The 17,149-nt window shown below is 31.5% G+C and overlaps 1 protein-coding gene across 1 annotated transcript in view; it reads right to left on the minus strand.

Moving 5' to 3' along the window:
• Positions 1-10,211: 10,211 nt before the first annotated feature.
• The window catches only part of LOC143081016 (uncharacterized), a 40,990-nt gene continuing 34,052 nt past the window's right edge, over positions 10,212-17,149 (minus strand). The window contains exons 24-29 of the mRNA XM_076257249.1: positions 16,772-16,898; positions 16,163-16,282; positions 15,473-15,602; positions 14,634-14,818; positions 12,241-12,307; positions 10,212-10,814 (exon numbers count right to left, since the gene is read on the minus strand). Of these exons, the coding sequence (XP_076113364.1) occupies positions 10,732-10,814; positions 12,241-12,307; positions 14,634-14,818; positions 15,473-15,602; positions 16,163-16,282; positions 16,772-16,898 (712 nt within the window). The 3' untranslated portion in view covers positions 10,212-10,731. The remainder of the gene's footprint in view (positions 10,815-12,240; positions 12,308-14,633; positions 14,819-15,472; positions 15,603-16,162; positions 16,283-16,771; positions 16,899-17,149) is intronic.

Below are 17,149 nucleotides of genomic sequence, written 5' to 3' on the forward strand. Positions count from 1 at the left end.
TCCTGGTCTGGTTGAAAATGTTGACATGGAGTCCCAGATGGTTTTCGTAGAATGCATGCACACAGTTGGGAAAAAAATAACAACTGTTTTTCGTGGCCACGAAAGATGCGTGATAGAAACTGGTATGATATTGATGACATTATCAGAACAATTCCACCTCCTGAGGCTGTGAAAGGGAATGATTCACATTTGAAAGTCAATGATTCAGACTGGAGAGAAGTCATGGTATCGCTGGGTATAAAGGACTTTGTTTAATTGATCGATCATCTGAAGATAGACTCTTTTATTAACTTTTGTTGTTGTTTGAATATATGTTGTTATCAGTCGTCAGTTCCATTGTCAGAAGTTTCAAGTTTACTTTACTCTTGATAGTATTGTCCTGCATATGCTATATGTGTTTGCTATCTGACTCTTTTCAATGAAGGTCAATTTTTGTTCTTGTTAATCTGAGATTCGATTCGAGATGGAGTTCAAGGTTCATTGTTATTTTTTTTATTTTCTAGTCAATTAACAGCAAGAAATGCTATTTAGTCAACCACATAATGATGATGTCAACTACATAACACATATGTCAACTACATAACACTTGTCAAATGTTGGTGTTTGTGCCTTATACTACTTGATATAATCTATTGTTAAAATAGTTGTCAATATTACAATTGTCATTTATTTCAATTTTATGGTAATTCAATTATAAAAATATTATTTTGGTGCAATCTATACTGAGTTTTATAGTTGATTTACACAAGTTTTCTGACCCTTCCATTAAAAATCAGCATAATGTTAAAAATATGTTTCTAAAAAGTGTTATTTTAACTGTTTTGAAAAAAGTGTGATGGTTTTTATGGAAATATATATCAAGCAAAATGTAAATATTATTAAAAAAAATTAGGGACCGAAACTAAATCCATTATGTAGTTGACATTTGTCCCATACTTGTTTCTATTTTATTTTTTTAAATATGTTTGTAGTAGCATTTAAGATTGCATATTTTTATTTCAGGTTGTATTGTTGTTAATCTATTCAAATTCATTTATTAAAGTTGAAAATTGAATATTTTTTGTATTGTTATTTCACAACTGAAATATTCACATTTTTTGAAAATGACCCAGATACAGATAAGCGCTAAAATTATTCATGTGCACTTTTGATACCTTTTCTGAAATTCTCCAGTCATTAAATCTTTTACAAAATTCATTGATTACAAAAAAAGGAAGATCTGGTATGATTGACATGTTGACAACTCTCCACAAGAGAACAAAATGACACAGAAATTAACAACTATAGGTCATCGTTGCCTTCAACAACGAGCAAATACCATACCGCATACTCAGCTTTAAAAGGCACCGAGATGACAATGTAAAACAATTCAAACGAGAAAACTAGCGGCCTTCAACAACGAGCAATTACCATACCGCATACTCAGCTTTAAAAGGCACCGAAATGACAATGTAAAACAATTCAAACGAGAAAACTAGCGGCCTTATTTATGTACAAAAAATGAACGAAAAACAAATATGTAACACATAAACAAACGACAACCACTGAATTACAGGCTCCTCACTTAAATGTTCATAACATACTAAATATATATTCATATTGAAATTGATAGAAAACCACAAATTGGGAATTTTGGATCTAAAGGAGGAGGGATTAAAAAAAAAACATTTTCCTGTCCCCAATAACCTATGATTTATGATACTTTTGCTGAAATTCTCCAGTCATTCAATATTTCACAAAATTCTTCAAACAACACTTTACATACTTTAAACTACGCTCTGAATGCCCGCGATTTCGCGGGTGTGTTCTAGTAATGCTGAAAATTCCATTGATAAAAATTGGAATTATTTTTTAACCATTTTAAAAGAACTAGAGAGCAGATTTGTACCAACAAAAACTATGACACAAATAGGAAAAAAGAGAAATGTTTTCCCAATAGACAAAAAAAAAAACGAGAGAGTTAATTAGAAGGAAAAATATTCTATCCAAAAAAATTATAACTAAACAAGATCCAGAAACAAGAGCTGAATACAATAAAGTCAGAAACCAGGCCAAAACATCAGTCAATAAACAAAAGAAATTATTCGAAAAAGGATTATCTGAAAATGCCAAAAGAAACCCAAAGGCTATATTGAGCTACATAAAATCCAAATCAAAGACCAGGGAAGGTATAGGTGACCTACATGTAGATACAGAAGATGTAAAATCCGAAAAAAACAGATGACAATAAACAAAAGGCTGAGATACTACCAGAGTATTTTACAAGCGTATTCACTAATGAACCACAAGGCAATATTCCAGAGCCTAAGCATATTCCATTAGATAAAAAATAGAGGAATTAAATATTGGCACTGATTTGGTTTTGAAACACCTACAGAAAATAAAAACGGATAAATCACCTGGCCCTGATGATCTACACCCAAGACTGCTGTTTGAAGTCAAAGAAGGTATAGCTGAACCACTTGGCATCATTTTTAGCCAATCTTTAACACAAAAAGTAGTTCCAAAGGACTGGAAAGGCGCCCTAGTGAGTGCAATATTCAAAAAAGGGAATAAATCACAAGCTAAAAATTATAGACCAATAAGTCTCACATCAGTCGTCTGTAAAATAATGGAGAAAATTATAAGAGAACATATAATTAGTTACATAAAAGAAAATAAACTATTTTCAAACAAACAATACGGTTTTATCTCTGGGAGATCGACATCACTACAACTATTAGAGGTAATAGATAAATGGACAGAAGCTACTAGTATAGACAATGGCTATAAGATTGACTGCATATATACAGACTTCATGAAAGCCTTTGATACAGTACCCCACAGACGACTCGTTAAGAAAATCGAAAATTTTGGGATAACTAATCCATTCCTAGAGTGGATTACAGATTTTCTATCGTATAGAAAACAACGAGTATCAGTTAATGGGGAAACATCAGAGTGGAAAGATGTAACATCAGGAATTCCACAAGGCTCAGTATTAGGTCCCCTGTTATTTGTTCTATACATAAATGATTTGCCAGATTTCGTGACATCAGATGCCTACTTATTCGCGGATGACACAAAACTCTTCAGAATTATTGAAAGCAAATCAGATCAAATTATATTGCAAGATGATCTAAAAAATCTCGAGAAATGGAGTGATACATGGCTGTTGAAGTTCCATCCTGAAAAATGCAAACACATAAATATAAGTAGAGGGGTAAGAGAAGATAAGACAAGTTACAAACTATTAGGTCATGATATAAGCAAATGTATAGAAGAGAAATATATTGGAGTAGTAATTGATGAAGATTTAACCTTTGAAAGACACATATGCGAAAAAGTGAACAAAACAAAACATTAGTGCGAACACACTTAGACTATGCTAGTTCTGTATGGGCACCTTTTAAAAAGAAATCCATTGACAAAATCGAAAATGTACAAAAAAGGGCAACACGACAGATACCAGGATTCAATAAACTGAGCTACCCGGAAAAACTGAAAAAACTTAAGCTGCAAACATTGTCATATAGAAGGGTCCGGGGGGACATGATTGAGACATACAAGATACTTAATGGTAATTACGATCCAGAAACGAGTTCATTCCTTAAATTAATTTCAAGCACTGAAAATAGACATAGCACAAGAGTAAACAGTAATAAAATCATTCACCAACGATTCAAAACAAGTCTGAGGAAAAACAGTTTTTCTGTAAGAATAGCCAAATTATGGAACAGGTTACCGGATAAAGTAACTAAAGCGCCATCTATAAACTCATTCAAAAATAGACTAGATAGATACTGGGAATACGAAGAAATCTATTATTCTGATTATCAAGCTGAATCAACCGGAAGCAGCATCAGAAATAATGGAGACAATAATCAATTATATAAGTCTGGTGAAGAGGAACCCTGAGGATCCTGTACCGGAAAACATCATTAAGTAAATATAATGTCCGTGGGTCTATAATTTTTATATGTCGGTTATCAAACCAAAACTAATTATATATGCATATCTGACATATCTATAAATAGAAAATTAGGCGATGGCAAAACACCCGAGGCCCTCACGGTCCTCTGATGTAAAAAGGAAATAAAATCAGACCTTTTATTGTCAGTGATGATACATAAATAGACCCTCAAATCTGCACATATAGTCATTTAAGGCATAAAAAATGTTTAAATCAGTGTATCAGTTTGTATTCATGCACAATTACAGATTTTTTTCTCGATATAATGATCTATAATCTCAATATTTGGTTGAAGTTGTAGCAAGAGTTTTATGTCGATTAACACTATATATAGTAAATGCATTAATACGTTTCGTTTTATTTATATTCACCCAAATGTTAATTACTAGGGGAATGATAGATTATGTGGTCAACGTGTTGTTTTCGTGATTTCAATGATTGTACGTACTATTGTAAATGTCACACTTTTTCTTATTACTAGTATTTTAAATAATTTAGTAGGTCCAGTAAGACCCCTTTTTGGCCCCAAAATATAGCAGTTTTACAAAATTGTTAAAATGTAAACTTTTAGTTATTTATTGGACAGTAGAATGCTTCTGCTACATGAATACGGGCTGTTTTTGACAATACAATGCACATATATCGGGTACTAGCACCATTAAGTCATGCTAAATTACTGAAATCTTCACAATTCTAGCATTTTAGTTAAATTTAAGACGGTTTTCGTGTGAAACGAAAGTGGCCGCATTCGTGTTCATCCTTAATATTGAAAAGGTTAAGGATGAACACGGATGCGGCCACTTTCATTTTTGACAAAAACCATCTGAAAAGTGACATTTTCGGCATATTTGGTAGATTTGTCATATTTGAGTTTGAATCGGGTCGTTTTTAATGACTAAATCAGTTAAAATCTTTCACATAAATTAATTGATTCAAAGGAAATAGATCTTTCGTAAGATGAACCTGAAATTTGAGGCCAAAATCGGTCCTTATCGGACCTACTCCTTTGGCTCATGTCACGATGCTATGATTGTAAAGCAATACAAAAAATAGTTAGCTTATATATATATATATATATATGAGACTAAATTGACTTCATTTTACTATTTACATTTCATGGCAATTGTCTACTTAAACGTAGAAATCATACACTTAAATAGCAGTCTTATTTTAGAAAGAAACCGGCACAACTTTTATGATTATTTTGATATGACTTGATTTATTTAAAGTTTAAGATAGAGAAAAAATTATCGAAATTGACATATGAGTTGTTTTATTTCGTTCCTATTGTACCTAAAATAACATATTAGAAATTCTCCTTTATTCGAAGATATTTATTAGAATGTTGACATTGTAGAACAGTGAACATGATTATCCTTCCATATTTACTACTATACAGATACGCTGAAGTTAGGTTTCGAACTCAAAACCCCTGGAAAAGTAAGCTGCCTCTCTACTTAAGCTCAGTTGGTAGAGCGGTTGTTTGTTATGCCATGGGTCCACGTTCAAACCGATGCAGGTACATTAGAAGGATAAGCATGCGTTGTTGTTACATTTGATGTACAACTGATAAACCCATGGAAGAGTGTTTAGTTTATGATGGATTCAGTCATTATTTTTTACATAATATACATACTCTTGAGGTGCATGGTAGGTATACTACAGGCGCTCCACATATTTATAATACCCCCCCCCCCATTACCTGGGCCAGCGGAGTATACCCCTATCTTAGTTTTATAGAGCCATGGCTAACTGTTCCAGTGATCTATGGTTCCTACCTCAGTTGATACAGTGGTGGACAAATCATAATTGACTGTTGCACTTGTTTTTCTTGTGGTTAGTTTAGATTTGTAAATGAAATCAAGTGTTTGATTTTTTAATCTTTTATTTTGTATGTGGTCTAGCTAAAAATCGGAAGGTGTTGAATGTGCCTATTTTTGTTGAAAAGAGGGCAACAGATATCAGAGGAGCATTTATACCCATAAATCGTTTATAAACTCAAGACACCATGGCTTAAAAAGAAAAGACAAAAACAAACAATAGTACACAAAACACAACATAAAAAATTAAAGACTAAGCAACATGAACCCCACAAAAACAGGTTTGATCTCAGGTACTCCAGAAAGATAAGCAGATCCTGCTCCACATGTGGCACTAGTCGTGTTGCTCATGTTAGTACAAACCTAGTGACGAGTCTAATCTGGTAGTTCACATTCATGAAAAAGGGGCGGGATTGTAGTTACGACATTAGGAACATATCTGCTATCATCTGTGAAGGGAAATATCAAAACGGTCAACCAACTTGTGATGGCCTCCGTAAAATTTACGCAGGGATGATTTGAACTTCACCATTTAGAACTCTTGGTTGACTAGCTTCCTTGTGAGCAGCAACCCTCTATCAAAGATATCATGATAAGAAATATCAATTGGGAGATATACTCTGTATGCAGATGCTGCTACATAGAAATGGAAAGTTCACAATTGCAAACTTCTATGTCATTTGGTTTCTGGTGGACAGTTGGTTCCTCATTCCTTAGTAATCCTACCACATCTTCTTGTTTTAAAATAAATTGAAAACTTTTTTTCATTTGACAATTTATTGACATAAAAACAGTAATAAATATCAATATAAATAAGTTAATAAATATTATTCTTTATATTTACAATTACATAATTGGACGGACATTCATATTATAAACTACTGGCACAAAGCTTAAAAATATGTCTAATATCTAGCAGAGTCAACTAGTACCTTTCTGTTTTAAAAAATAAAACATGCAACTGCAGATAATTGCATGCATATATTTACCTACTACCTGAAAGTAAGCAAGACTGTATACAAATTTATATAGGTAAATAAATCAAAGACTGCAAAAACCTCATGGGTAGTCAAGGTCCACCCTCATCATAGACGAATAGCTCTTGTCTTCATTCTCATGAATATATATTCAAAGAAACAAAAAATATTGCAAGATATATAATACAGTTATTAATATTTCTTTTGCATAAATAAATCTAGTTAATGCTGTTGGTACTAATATATATTTTTCTATTGATTATTTCACAAAATTAAGCATAAATAATATATTTCTATCAAACGCTGTTTGAATATAAAGTGAATATAAATGTGAAATGAGGTCAGTTTTATTGAGAATCAGCCCCTATGTTCATCCTTAGCTTTATCTGTTTTTCTGTAATGATAACCCTTAATTTATAGACAGAAAAAAGGGGGGGGTGTTAAATATCAGAACAGAAAATAAAAGGGACTGTTCACAGATTTTTGTTATCAAGGTATTGTGTCTTCGGTTAGGATTTAAAAGGATAGACATGCAATATTAGGAGCATAAACTGCATTCTGAAGTTATGAAATTTAATTCTAAAGTTATGAAAATACATACCACATTGAGTAAAATAATTGATTAAAATAATAAAAGATTGACTTTTTTCTAGAATTTAAGCCACATTCATACTTATGTAAAGACTGTAGATTAATTTATTTCTGTGGCTTACCATTTTTAAGGGATTGCAAAAACAGCTAGATTTTGTTGTTTTTCCCAAACTCAACATACAAGACTAAATAACATGTACTTCATTCAACATTTAGATTTGTGGCTTATCTATCTTTATTCAAGAAATCCGTGAAAATTGGTATCCAACAATAATAATTAATCTATCTATATAATCAAAATGATCTCATTTACATAAGACTTAAAATACAGACTAAAACTTCTTTCGATCTTTTGGTGGAAATAAACAACAGATCTGACAAGTTTTCCATTAAATCAGTACTGTACTAAAAGAAATACAACTATCTAAATTTCTATCATGACAGAGACTAGAACTATAACATTACTGATGCTTTGGTGATATATTACATGATAAAATGAAAAATAAATTATTATATAACAAAAACAATAATCACAGTCTTGATTTAGCACAAAAACAGCACGTTAATTATATGACCATAAAACATGTAGGTTAATGCAAAAGATGCACTTTGGCACAACATATAAGATGATAGTCAATGACAAAAAAAATGTGAAATATACTCAAGAAACTAGACATCACTGAGATGGGAGCAATCTCTGTGGGCCTCTCTGTAAATAACATGTGGAAAAAATTGGTATCTTTACCATATGGACATGATAATGTCAACTGAAAGTCTGAAACCAGTTTTGACCTTGACTTTTGGCCTAGGAGTTTGAGCATACGTTATGACACACCCTCTGGTGTTAGTTCATATGTTTAGTGTAAACTTTAAAATCATAACAGTTCTCAAGATATAGAGCAGACACAATCTTAACCATTGGACATGGTGTTGTCAACTGAAACCAAAATTTTTGACCTTGACCTTTGACCTAGGAGTTTGTACATATGTTATGAGACATCCTGTGGTGTTGGTTTTTATACAGTTCAAGTATAAAGTATGGTTTCTCTAGATTTCTCTTCAAAGTGTCGTTGTACAAAACAAAGGAAGCGTGCTGGTGTATAACAATATTATAATGAATTATGTCATTAAAATGTGCCAAAGAAAAAGGCTTGAAATAGTTTTCCCAACATTACTTTAAGCACAAAAATTAACAAATATATGAAATATTAAGGCCTGCAAATAGTCAAAATATGTAATTAAGATATCCATGGGGCTACAGTGCCTGGAACTTGTGTGTAATTGCATCATATATGGGTAATTATAGGGCCACAGGCATAATGTAGAAAGACATCAATAGGACCAAAACATATTTAATTTAAGGCATCAAAAGGGTCAAAATCATATGTAATTGTGTCAACTATAAGTGCCAAAATTACTATTTATAATTTTGAGAAAAGTTTGACTAAAATATTCATTGAACAAACGAAAGAACAAGGTGAATGCAAAATAGCCTCCACTCCTAGAGTGGAATATAATTAACAGACTTATGAAATAGCTACACACAAAAATATAGTAACATGAAAATCTGGTGAAAATATCACATGACACAAATATGGCAGATTGATAAAAGTACAACAAATAAGATTGCAAAGATGAATAAAAACAACAAATAAATAATATGAAAGTATAACAATTTATAACCCTTTCACTAAACTATGAAATATCAACAAAATTTAACTTTTTCATTCAAATTGGCAAAATCAACAATAACCAATGCAGTCAGCTACTTTAAAACTTAATAAAATCTGAGAAATATATTAATCATTATATTTAGAGCACTTTATTTGGTCAGATACACAACCATTAGGTAAAAATAAGATAGAGCTAGTGCAGTTCGGTGATAAATTATTCCAGTAGGATAATTCTAATGATTGGGCCTTAAAAAAGATTATTTTTGTTTGTCTTAATCCTACCTACCCCAAAAATTGCATATCTTTGTTGCAAAAAAAATTTTTTTTTAAATTAAAAATATGCCCACCTACCTACCTGCTGTTTCAACCTTAGGGTAGGGTTTGGACAAAACCAAAATATTTTTAAGTGTGGCCTTACGAGATAAGATTGTAAGTGAAATTAATATCTTATAACTAATACTATTCACCAATATTCATGCAAATGGGATGGATGAATATAATGCTTTCCCAAATGAACATCCTATCCACTATAATTTGTTAACTTTAATCTATAGAGATCTGAGAACAATACCCCCTTAAAAAGATAGGGTGCATAGTAAGATTTCAAACATTTCCCTTGTGCAAGGTAGATTTAAAATTAACGCATTTTTTTGTTTTTTGTTCTTCATTTTCATGTTTGATTTAAAACGGATTTCATGCATGGTAGATTTACAAGTAATACATTATTTTTCAAATCAATTATAATAGATTTTTACCTATTAATACTAAAAAAAGTAATAATCAACAATTGTCACTGAGATTCTATATCCAAGTCAGGTCTGGATCAAAATATTTTAAGACAAACTAATCACATGACTGCTTAATAATACCACATGACAGACATGTGACAATCACAGTGATACAATATTAAAGCTATATATTTGTCAATATCAATGTTTTAGGACTAGGAATTCATAATACAATGATAAAAAGATTAAAACCACAAACCCTTGTACCTATTAATCAAAAACTTGAACTGAACAAAAAGAAAGAAAAAGGAAAATTTGTTAGGCACCAAAAACATATTATGCTCATCTCTACGTTCAAAAGAGGATATCTTGATTTTCTTTTATAGGAAAAAGTAATGGATATGCAGATTTGAAGCTTTTTGAAAAAATTAGAGACAAACATTTCATCAAATGAGCTGATTTCACAATTTTACTTACATATATTTATCTAGACCTATATTCACAAAAATTGAAGAAAAAAATTCCATAAATCTAATGAATAATCATTTAGCAATGAAAAAACTCCCTGGATTGTAAATTTATGAAATATAGAAACATCTGATATGATAATTGAGTTAACATTTGTTTGATCCAGTATATTGTAGTCGAGTAATCACCAGACTTTGTCTATCCAGTATTTTCTAGTCGAGTTATCACCAGTCTTTGGTTGATCCAGTATATTCTAGACTTTGTTTAATCAATTAATTACTATTCTGTTTTTGATCCAGTAATTACCATTCTGTCTTTGATCCAGTGATTACCATTTTGCTTTTGATCGAGTAATCTCTAGCTGATTTTGATCGAGTTATAATTACCAGTCTTTATTTGATCAGTATTCACTAGCGTTTGTTTGAATGAGTAATCGCTAGTCTTTTTATATTTTTTAGTGCAGTAAATCTATAGATTTGGAATATTTTGGTTATGAAATTAACAACAAAGACAAGCCTACATCTACCAATCCAGTAAACCTTTAATTAAAGACTTTTCTCTGCTTTCTAATTTCTTAACTTCTAATGTAAAACTGTCATTTGAACCTGAAATGACAAATTATAGTAGGTCTTTCAGTGTAATACAATAAATGAGGTTAAAATCAATAAGGCAGTGAACAACAATATCACTTATGTAACCTTTACATCCAGAGGTCAACCTATAGTCAAGGTTAGACGACACCTGTCAGATAAACAGAGGTCAACCTAAAGTAAAGGTTAGATGACACCTGTCAGATTAACAGTTAGGTCTCATTGATTATGAAATTCCATCTGAGACATCTCATTTCAAAGTTCACTAATAGTCTATTTTATTGTTAAATCTTCGGTTATTTCTCATTTGTACATATCAGTGATGTACAATTCAGTGGTTGTCGTTTGTTCATGTATATCATTATTACCATATAGCTGGTTATTTTTGCTGGTGTAATATTTCGCGATTTCATTCAATAAGGTATACAAATATTTTGAGGGTTATTACTTTGGCGGACTTAAAACTTTTATTAAGACCATGCATGTGCACTTTTAAATTGGCAGATTTATTTTGGCGATTTTGTTCAATTTGCAAAAATAAGTTAAAATTTACACCCCCTGAAAATAATCTCCTAAACGGTAATTGTTTTTCTTTTCTTGTTTTGTACATTACTTAGGCCATTATTTTTTCGGTTTAAATTATTTTTACATCCATTATTTCAGGCCCTTTAATAGCTTACTATGTGCAGTGTTCATTTGGAGACTTTGGTAAAAAAAGGTTTGCAAAGTCATTTTTTATTTTCTTTCAAGTGGAAGGCCGTCGTACATAGCTAGTAACCAAGTCGAAAGTCCAACTGCAAAAGTGGAAGGTCGCGGAAGTCAGACAACCGCTAATTTGAAACCCCTGCCTCCAAATTGAAAAGATACGAAAATTTTGTCTTCTAATTTGAAATTGCCGCCAACAGCGCAGCAACTTAATGCAACGGAAATATTTCATTCAGATATAGTAAACCAGTCGATCATGTGATACGAAGTGAAAAATAAGTGGGAAATTTGAAAAAATTACGAAAAAAAATATAGCGACGTGCTTGCGTTGGATAGCACTGTGGTCAGCGCAATAGAACAGCGGGAAATTGTGATAGCGCTGAAAACGGCCTTGGGAAAACACTGATGTGGTATGGATTTTGCTCAATGTTGAAGGTAGTACAGTGACCTATAGTTGTTTTAACTTCAATGCCATTTGGTTTCTGGTGGAGAGTTGTCTTATTGGCAACCAAACCACATCTAATTTTTGTATTTGTGCAAAGCTTTAGTGAAACATATGAGTACTTTTGCTTACAATGTTCAACCCTTCTAGAAAGATGCTTTATACTTGATATATGAATTGGATATTAAAGTAATTAATTTTCTTATTAATATTTGTACATGAGATCAGCATTTATTGATGATATTGAGTTAATAATACTCAGTAAAAGTATATGTTCTCCTTTCTATATTATACCTGAACTGCAAATCTTTTTCAGTTTCTGCAGAAAATCGAAGAAGGTCTCATTTAATGCAGAATGTCCCTAGAAAAAAATAATTCTTTATAAAATTTTAGTAAAAACAGTACATTACCATGATTACATAGCAATTATAAAAGTGTACTTTTTTCTATTGATTTTGCTAATAAAGTATTTACACTTTTGGTATTTAGCTGTATTTTGCCTCTGATTGACCTTAGATCTACTCCAAATCACCTTTTTGAAGTCAAGCAACAATCACGTTTTAATTGTGTTGTCAAATGTTGTGAATTATGAAGTCAAAGTTTATGGGAATCTTTGTGATTTTACATAATTGCAGACAAATTTGCATACAAGTGTAAATACCTCTATTAAAGACATTTGTACATACATTATACATTTCAGGGGCCGTATGCATAAAACATCTTAACTTAAGTATTCCTTAAACTTAGATTTCACTAAGAATTTCCTTAGTTAAGTAAAATTCTTAAGTGGTATGCATAAACTTACTTAAGTCTTCACTTAACTAAGGCATACTTAAATCGGAACCTTTCTCTAATTACCGTATGATATATACTAGCTCATCACATGTACTCACCCGTGTAAAAGTTTGTTATGATTATTTAAATTTGTTGATCAATGCATGCTTTTATTTTAAAGAGCTGGGGTTAAATTGATATTGGTATACATGTAAAACAATTCAATAGAACCATAACATAGTATAATGATCAACAATTGGCGCATATAAGACAAAGCTTTTTAAGGTTGATGTTTTGACGGATGAGCATTGGAGGAGAATATTTCGGTAATCCAAGACTTTCCTCTTCTAAATCTTTAATCATCTTTTAATAGGTGTAATATTTTCTGGATACAACAATATGTTTTAAACTCTAACAATACATGATCAAGGTTTCAGTGGCGTAGCACAAGACTAAGAGTATCATTGTAAGCAAATCATTTTACAAAACAAATCATTATACACTTTTTTCAATAAAATGTTTACTATAATAGTTCAGCTTATTATGCGCTGACATCTCTCTTTCCAGACCCCTTGCTTACATTTGCTTATGGTTTGAAAAAATCTATTTTGATGTGAAATTCACATTTTTATCACTTCCCTTTTACAACAAAAAAGGGTGAGGGTAGAATTTTTTTCCAGGAATCCATATACAAACTAGGGCATTTTTCAAAAGTCCTACAATCTTTACTAAACCAAATTATTACAGTAAGTATATTCTCAACATATTAACGTACTTAGCAATATTTTCGATGCCGCAATATATCTCATTGAATATATAAGGAAATATAAAAAGATAATTTGATACGAGTAAGCCGGGTATCATAAATAACTTATATGATCTTATATAAATTTCGAATTCCATAGGGGTGTAGGAGTGTGGACTTCTGACTGCCGTAACAGTGGTTCCATAAACAATTAACTTATTGTTTAAACAAAATGGAGGTCCATGTCCACATCCGCCTCCCTTTTTTATGAAAGAAAATCTACCCTGGGTAGGTCTTAAAACTTTTTGATTTTGTTCCTGTAAAGTGAAAAAAAAAATAGGGTATGCCCTACATCTTTAAAATAAAACTAAATTGAAAATTCAAATGATCCCCCACCCCCCCCCCAAAAAAAAACAACCCACAAACACATGATATAAAAAATGTGGCTTTGCATGCCCTCTCTTCATTCCTTAATTTTGTTTTAACTTACGGTTACAAATGATCCCCCAGCGGTTCATTAAAAAAAAATTAAAACGTGCACGTAGAACCATGAATTACATGAGTATAAAACTGAGTACTTTGCGGTATAACACGAGATATGGGAAATTGTATATAACTACCCACTGTTATCTCTTGATTTGTTGATTATACGTGATTTGAAGAAAATTACGATGATCGTTAATATTTAGCAATACATGAACGAATAATTAGTATTTCATTACTGATATAGTTATTAATCAATTTAATTGTAGGTAACCTATTAATGTTCTGCAAAAAACGCATACTTTCGATTGATCTTTAACTATTTTTGAAAATTTAAGGAAGCTCTATAGGTACCTTAGACTTAAGTGTTATCTTAGGCGTTTCCTTAGTATAAGGAGTTTTATGCATACCACTTAAGTTTTGTGGGCGTGACTTAAAACAACTAAGATTTTACTTAGGAAATACTTAGTTTAAGATTTTTTATGCATACCACTTAGATAAAAAGGGCGGAGTTTCTTTAACTTAAGTGTTTACTAAGGAAAATCTTAACTTAAGTAGCTTTATGCATACGGGCCCAGATCCTTTATTTCAGTAAGCATCCAGATTGAAACTTAAAATTTCTTCTCCAATAGCCATTTATTTCCATATGATATAAAACATAAAAGATTATCAGTAAGCTTTGTACCTCAGGTTCCTCATCCCAGCTGTCCCAATCAGAACTCTCGTTCTCACTATCACTGTCAGCTGGAGATTTATTACCTCCCCTGTCACTATGCTGACTGAGGGCGCTGAGTCTCCCTGATGGTAAACTACCACTGTTGTTACTCAAGTTTAAAGTCAAACATTCAGGAAAAGTACCAGGACTGTTTGCTGAAATAAAATAATTTTATCTATATTAAGATGTTACATAAAATGTTAACAGTTTTTGCTCATTAAATATGAAATAGTAGTTTCTTTTTTGTACATGTCAGTCTGATTAGGTTTTGCAGTCATAAAAATTTCAACACTCAGAATTCAACCAATTAAAATACTGGTATTGGATTTGGTGTTACGAGCACAATTTGTACTCCCAAGTACTGAGTAAATTTTGATGACTGAGTGTCCATGTCTTGTTGTTTAGCTCTATATACACAGGGGTATAGACAACCACCTTTTCAATTTTAATCATTTTACAATTAAATAGTTTTTGATTTAAGGTCTTAGTTTACATAATTTGTAACAAATCCCATTGTAACTGCAGTTTAATTTTTGGGATCCTTCTGAAATATTTATATAATATTTGGTTCTAGAAAGGAAATCATGTTTCAAACTTGAAAAGATTTTCAGACTTGCCAAACTTGCTGGAGTTGTTAAATATTCAACTATCATGAGCACTTGTCATGATAACAGACTGTTTTCTGTCTTTTAGAGTATGAAAAAACGTTCAGATTTTTTTGTGCTGCTTTAATTTTCTGGATAATTTAAAAGAAACATTAAGTAACTTCCTAAGATTAAAAATCTACAGGTTTAAAGTATTGTATTCACCCATAATAGCTGTGTCTTCACCGTCCCACTCATCAATACAGTCAGGACTACCAGACATTGGGATATCATTAGATAACAGGTTAAAGTCATCATCCTGTCGTGGGGAATGCTCCATGTTAAAATACACATTCTGTAATAAAAAAAAAAAAAAAACATTAAATAACTGTTAATGTAATGAAATGTTACATGACATAAATATAATTGTTCATGCCTTGAGGATCTACAGCTGCATGCCTCTTCTTTATATTATATGTAAACAACACAAAAGAAAACTAATACACAATATTTAAGATAATTTACTACATGTTTTACATTATAACTCTGAGGCTACAAAAACACATTCTACTAATCATCAATAATCTGTCGAAGGATGTCAAAGGGTGACATGAATGTATTCTCACAAACAATGAAAAACATATCAGTATATCAGTAGTTTTATTTATATAATCAATGGCAACAACTATTCATTGTTTAAAGCAATGTTTTATTTTGACCAAAGCTTTAGTTAAAAGCTACAGTTTGAAGGTTTGATTGATTGGTTGATTTTTTGCATGCAGAGTAGGAAATATTTAATGCATTTTCAGTATGAGTTTGTGTATTGTCCACTGAATTCTATTTTTTGTCCTGCTTAAAAGGGAGTTTGGTATAATTTACCTTATATTCATAAAGTGAAGATAATTGTATACTTACATCACTGACTCTAGAACATATAGCCACCAGTATAATCCTAAGATGTCTGGTAGGATTAATGACTTTACACAGAACTAAATAAGCTGAGAGTATCTTTTGTACCATATGTAGGTCTGCAGTCTTCAAATAAAAAAATTAACAAATTTTATATAGTAGAAAAAAGTAGGAACTCCATACATAAATATAATATCTTTAGTACAGTTATCAGGTTGAGAGGTAGTGGATTTTGTTGCAATTTAGCCAAGGACATTAAAATAGTAAAATATGGTTCTTTTCTTCTAAGCCACATATTTTCAAGACCATCAAAAAAGTTTGGTCCACCAAGATCCAGAATAATTTCAAGCATATAAAAAAGAATTACTTGTTTTGAATAGTCACTTCTACCTATAAAACAATCTTAATAGGCACTTCTACCTATAAAACAATCTTAAGGTGGGGAGTCCAGTAGTCCTACACATAATACTATAACTTTCTAGGATTATCTCTGTCGTTTTCTTCTAATGTATCAAGTTTTGTCAATATCAATCAAGGCAACTGGATAGAATGACAGAGAGGCTGATAGACATACAGGGTGGTTCCTTTATAACCCAAAACTCAGGGTATATTTACCTTCATTGTAATAATAGCTGCTAGTTCCTTCAGTGTCAGATGAATACACTTTAGACAACCTTGCATCTGTTGTTGATCAGTCAGACCACTCACAAAATCTGTTATCTTTGAACCCAAGGTATTCAAACTGTAAAAATAAAAAAATCGTGTTTAATTCTGACTTCCACAGAGATGTCATAAAAATAACTTCATAAGAAAGATTTTAAAGCTTCTTTGCAGAAAAGTCTTATTTCTGGAATATTCTTGCTACCTTAATATAAAGAATAAGCTTCATCCAAAATAAATTCTAGCAAGTGAATAGAAAAATACAAATACCTGGAGTGGATCTAGAATTTAAAAAAAAAGGGGGAATGGGGGCTTGCAAGCCAACAAGTGATA

The sequence above is a fragment of the Mytilus galloprovincialis genome, chromosome 6 (assembly GCF_965363235.1).
Source record: "Mytilus galloprovincialis chromosome 6, xbMytGall1.hap1.1, whole genome shotgun sequence".
In the NCBI taxonomy this organism is placed as follows: domain Eukaryota; kingdom Metazoa; phylum Mollusca; class Bivalvia; order Mytilida; family Mytilidae; genus Mytilus; species Mytilus galloprovincialis.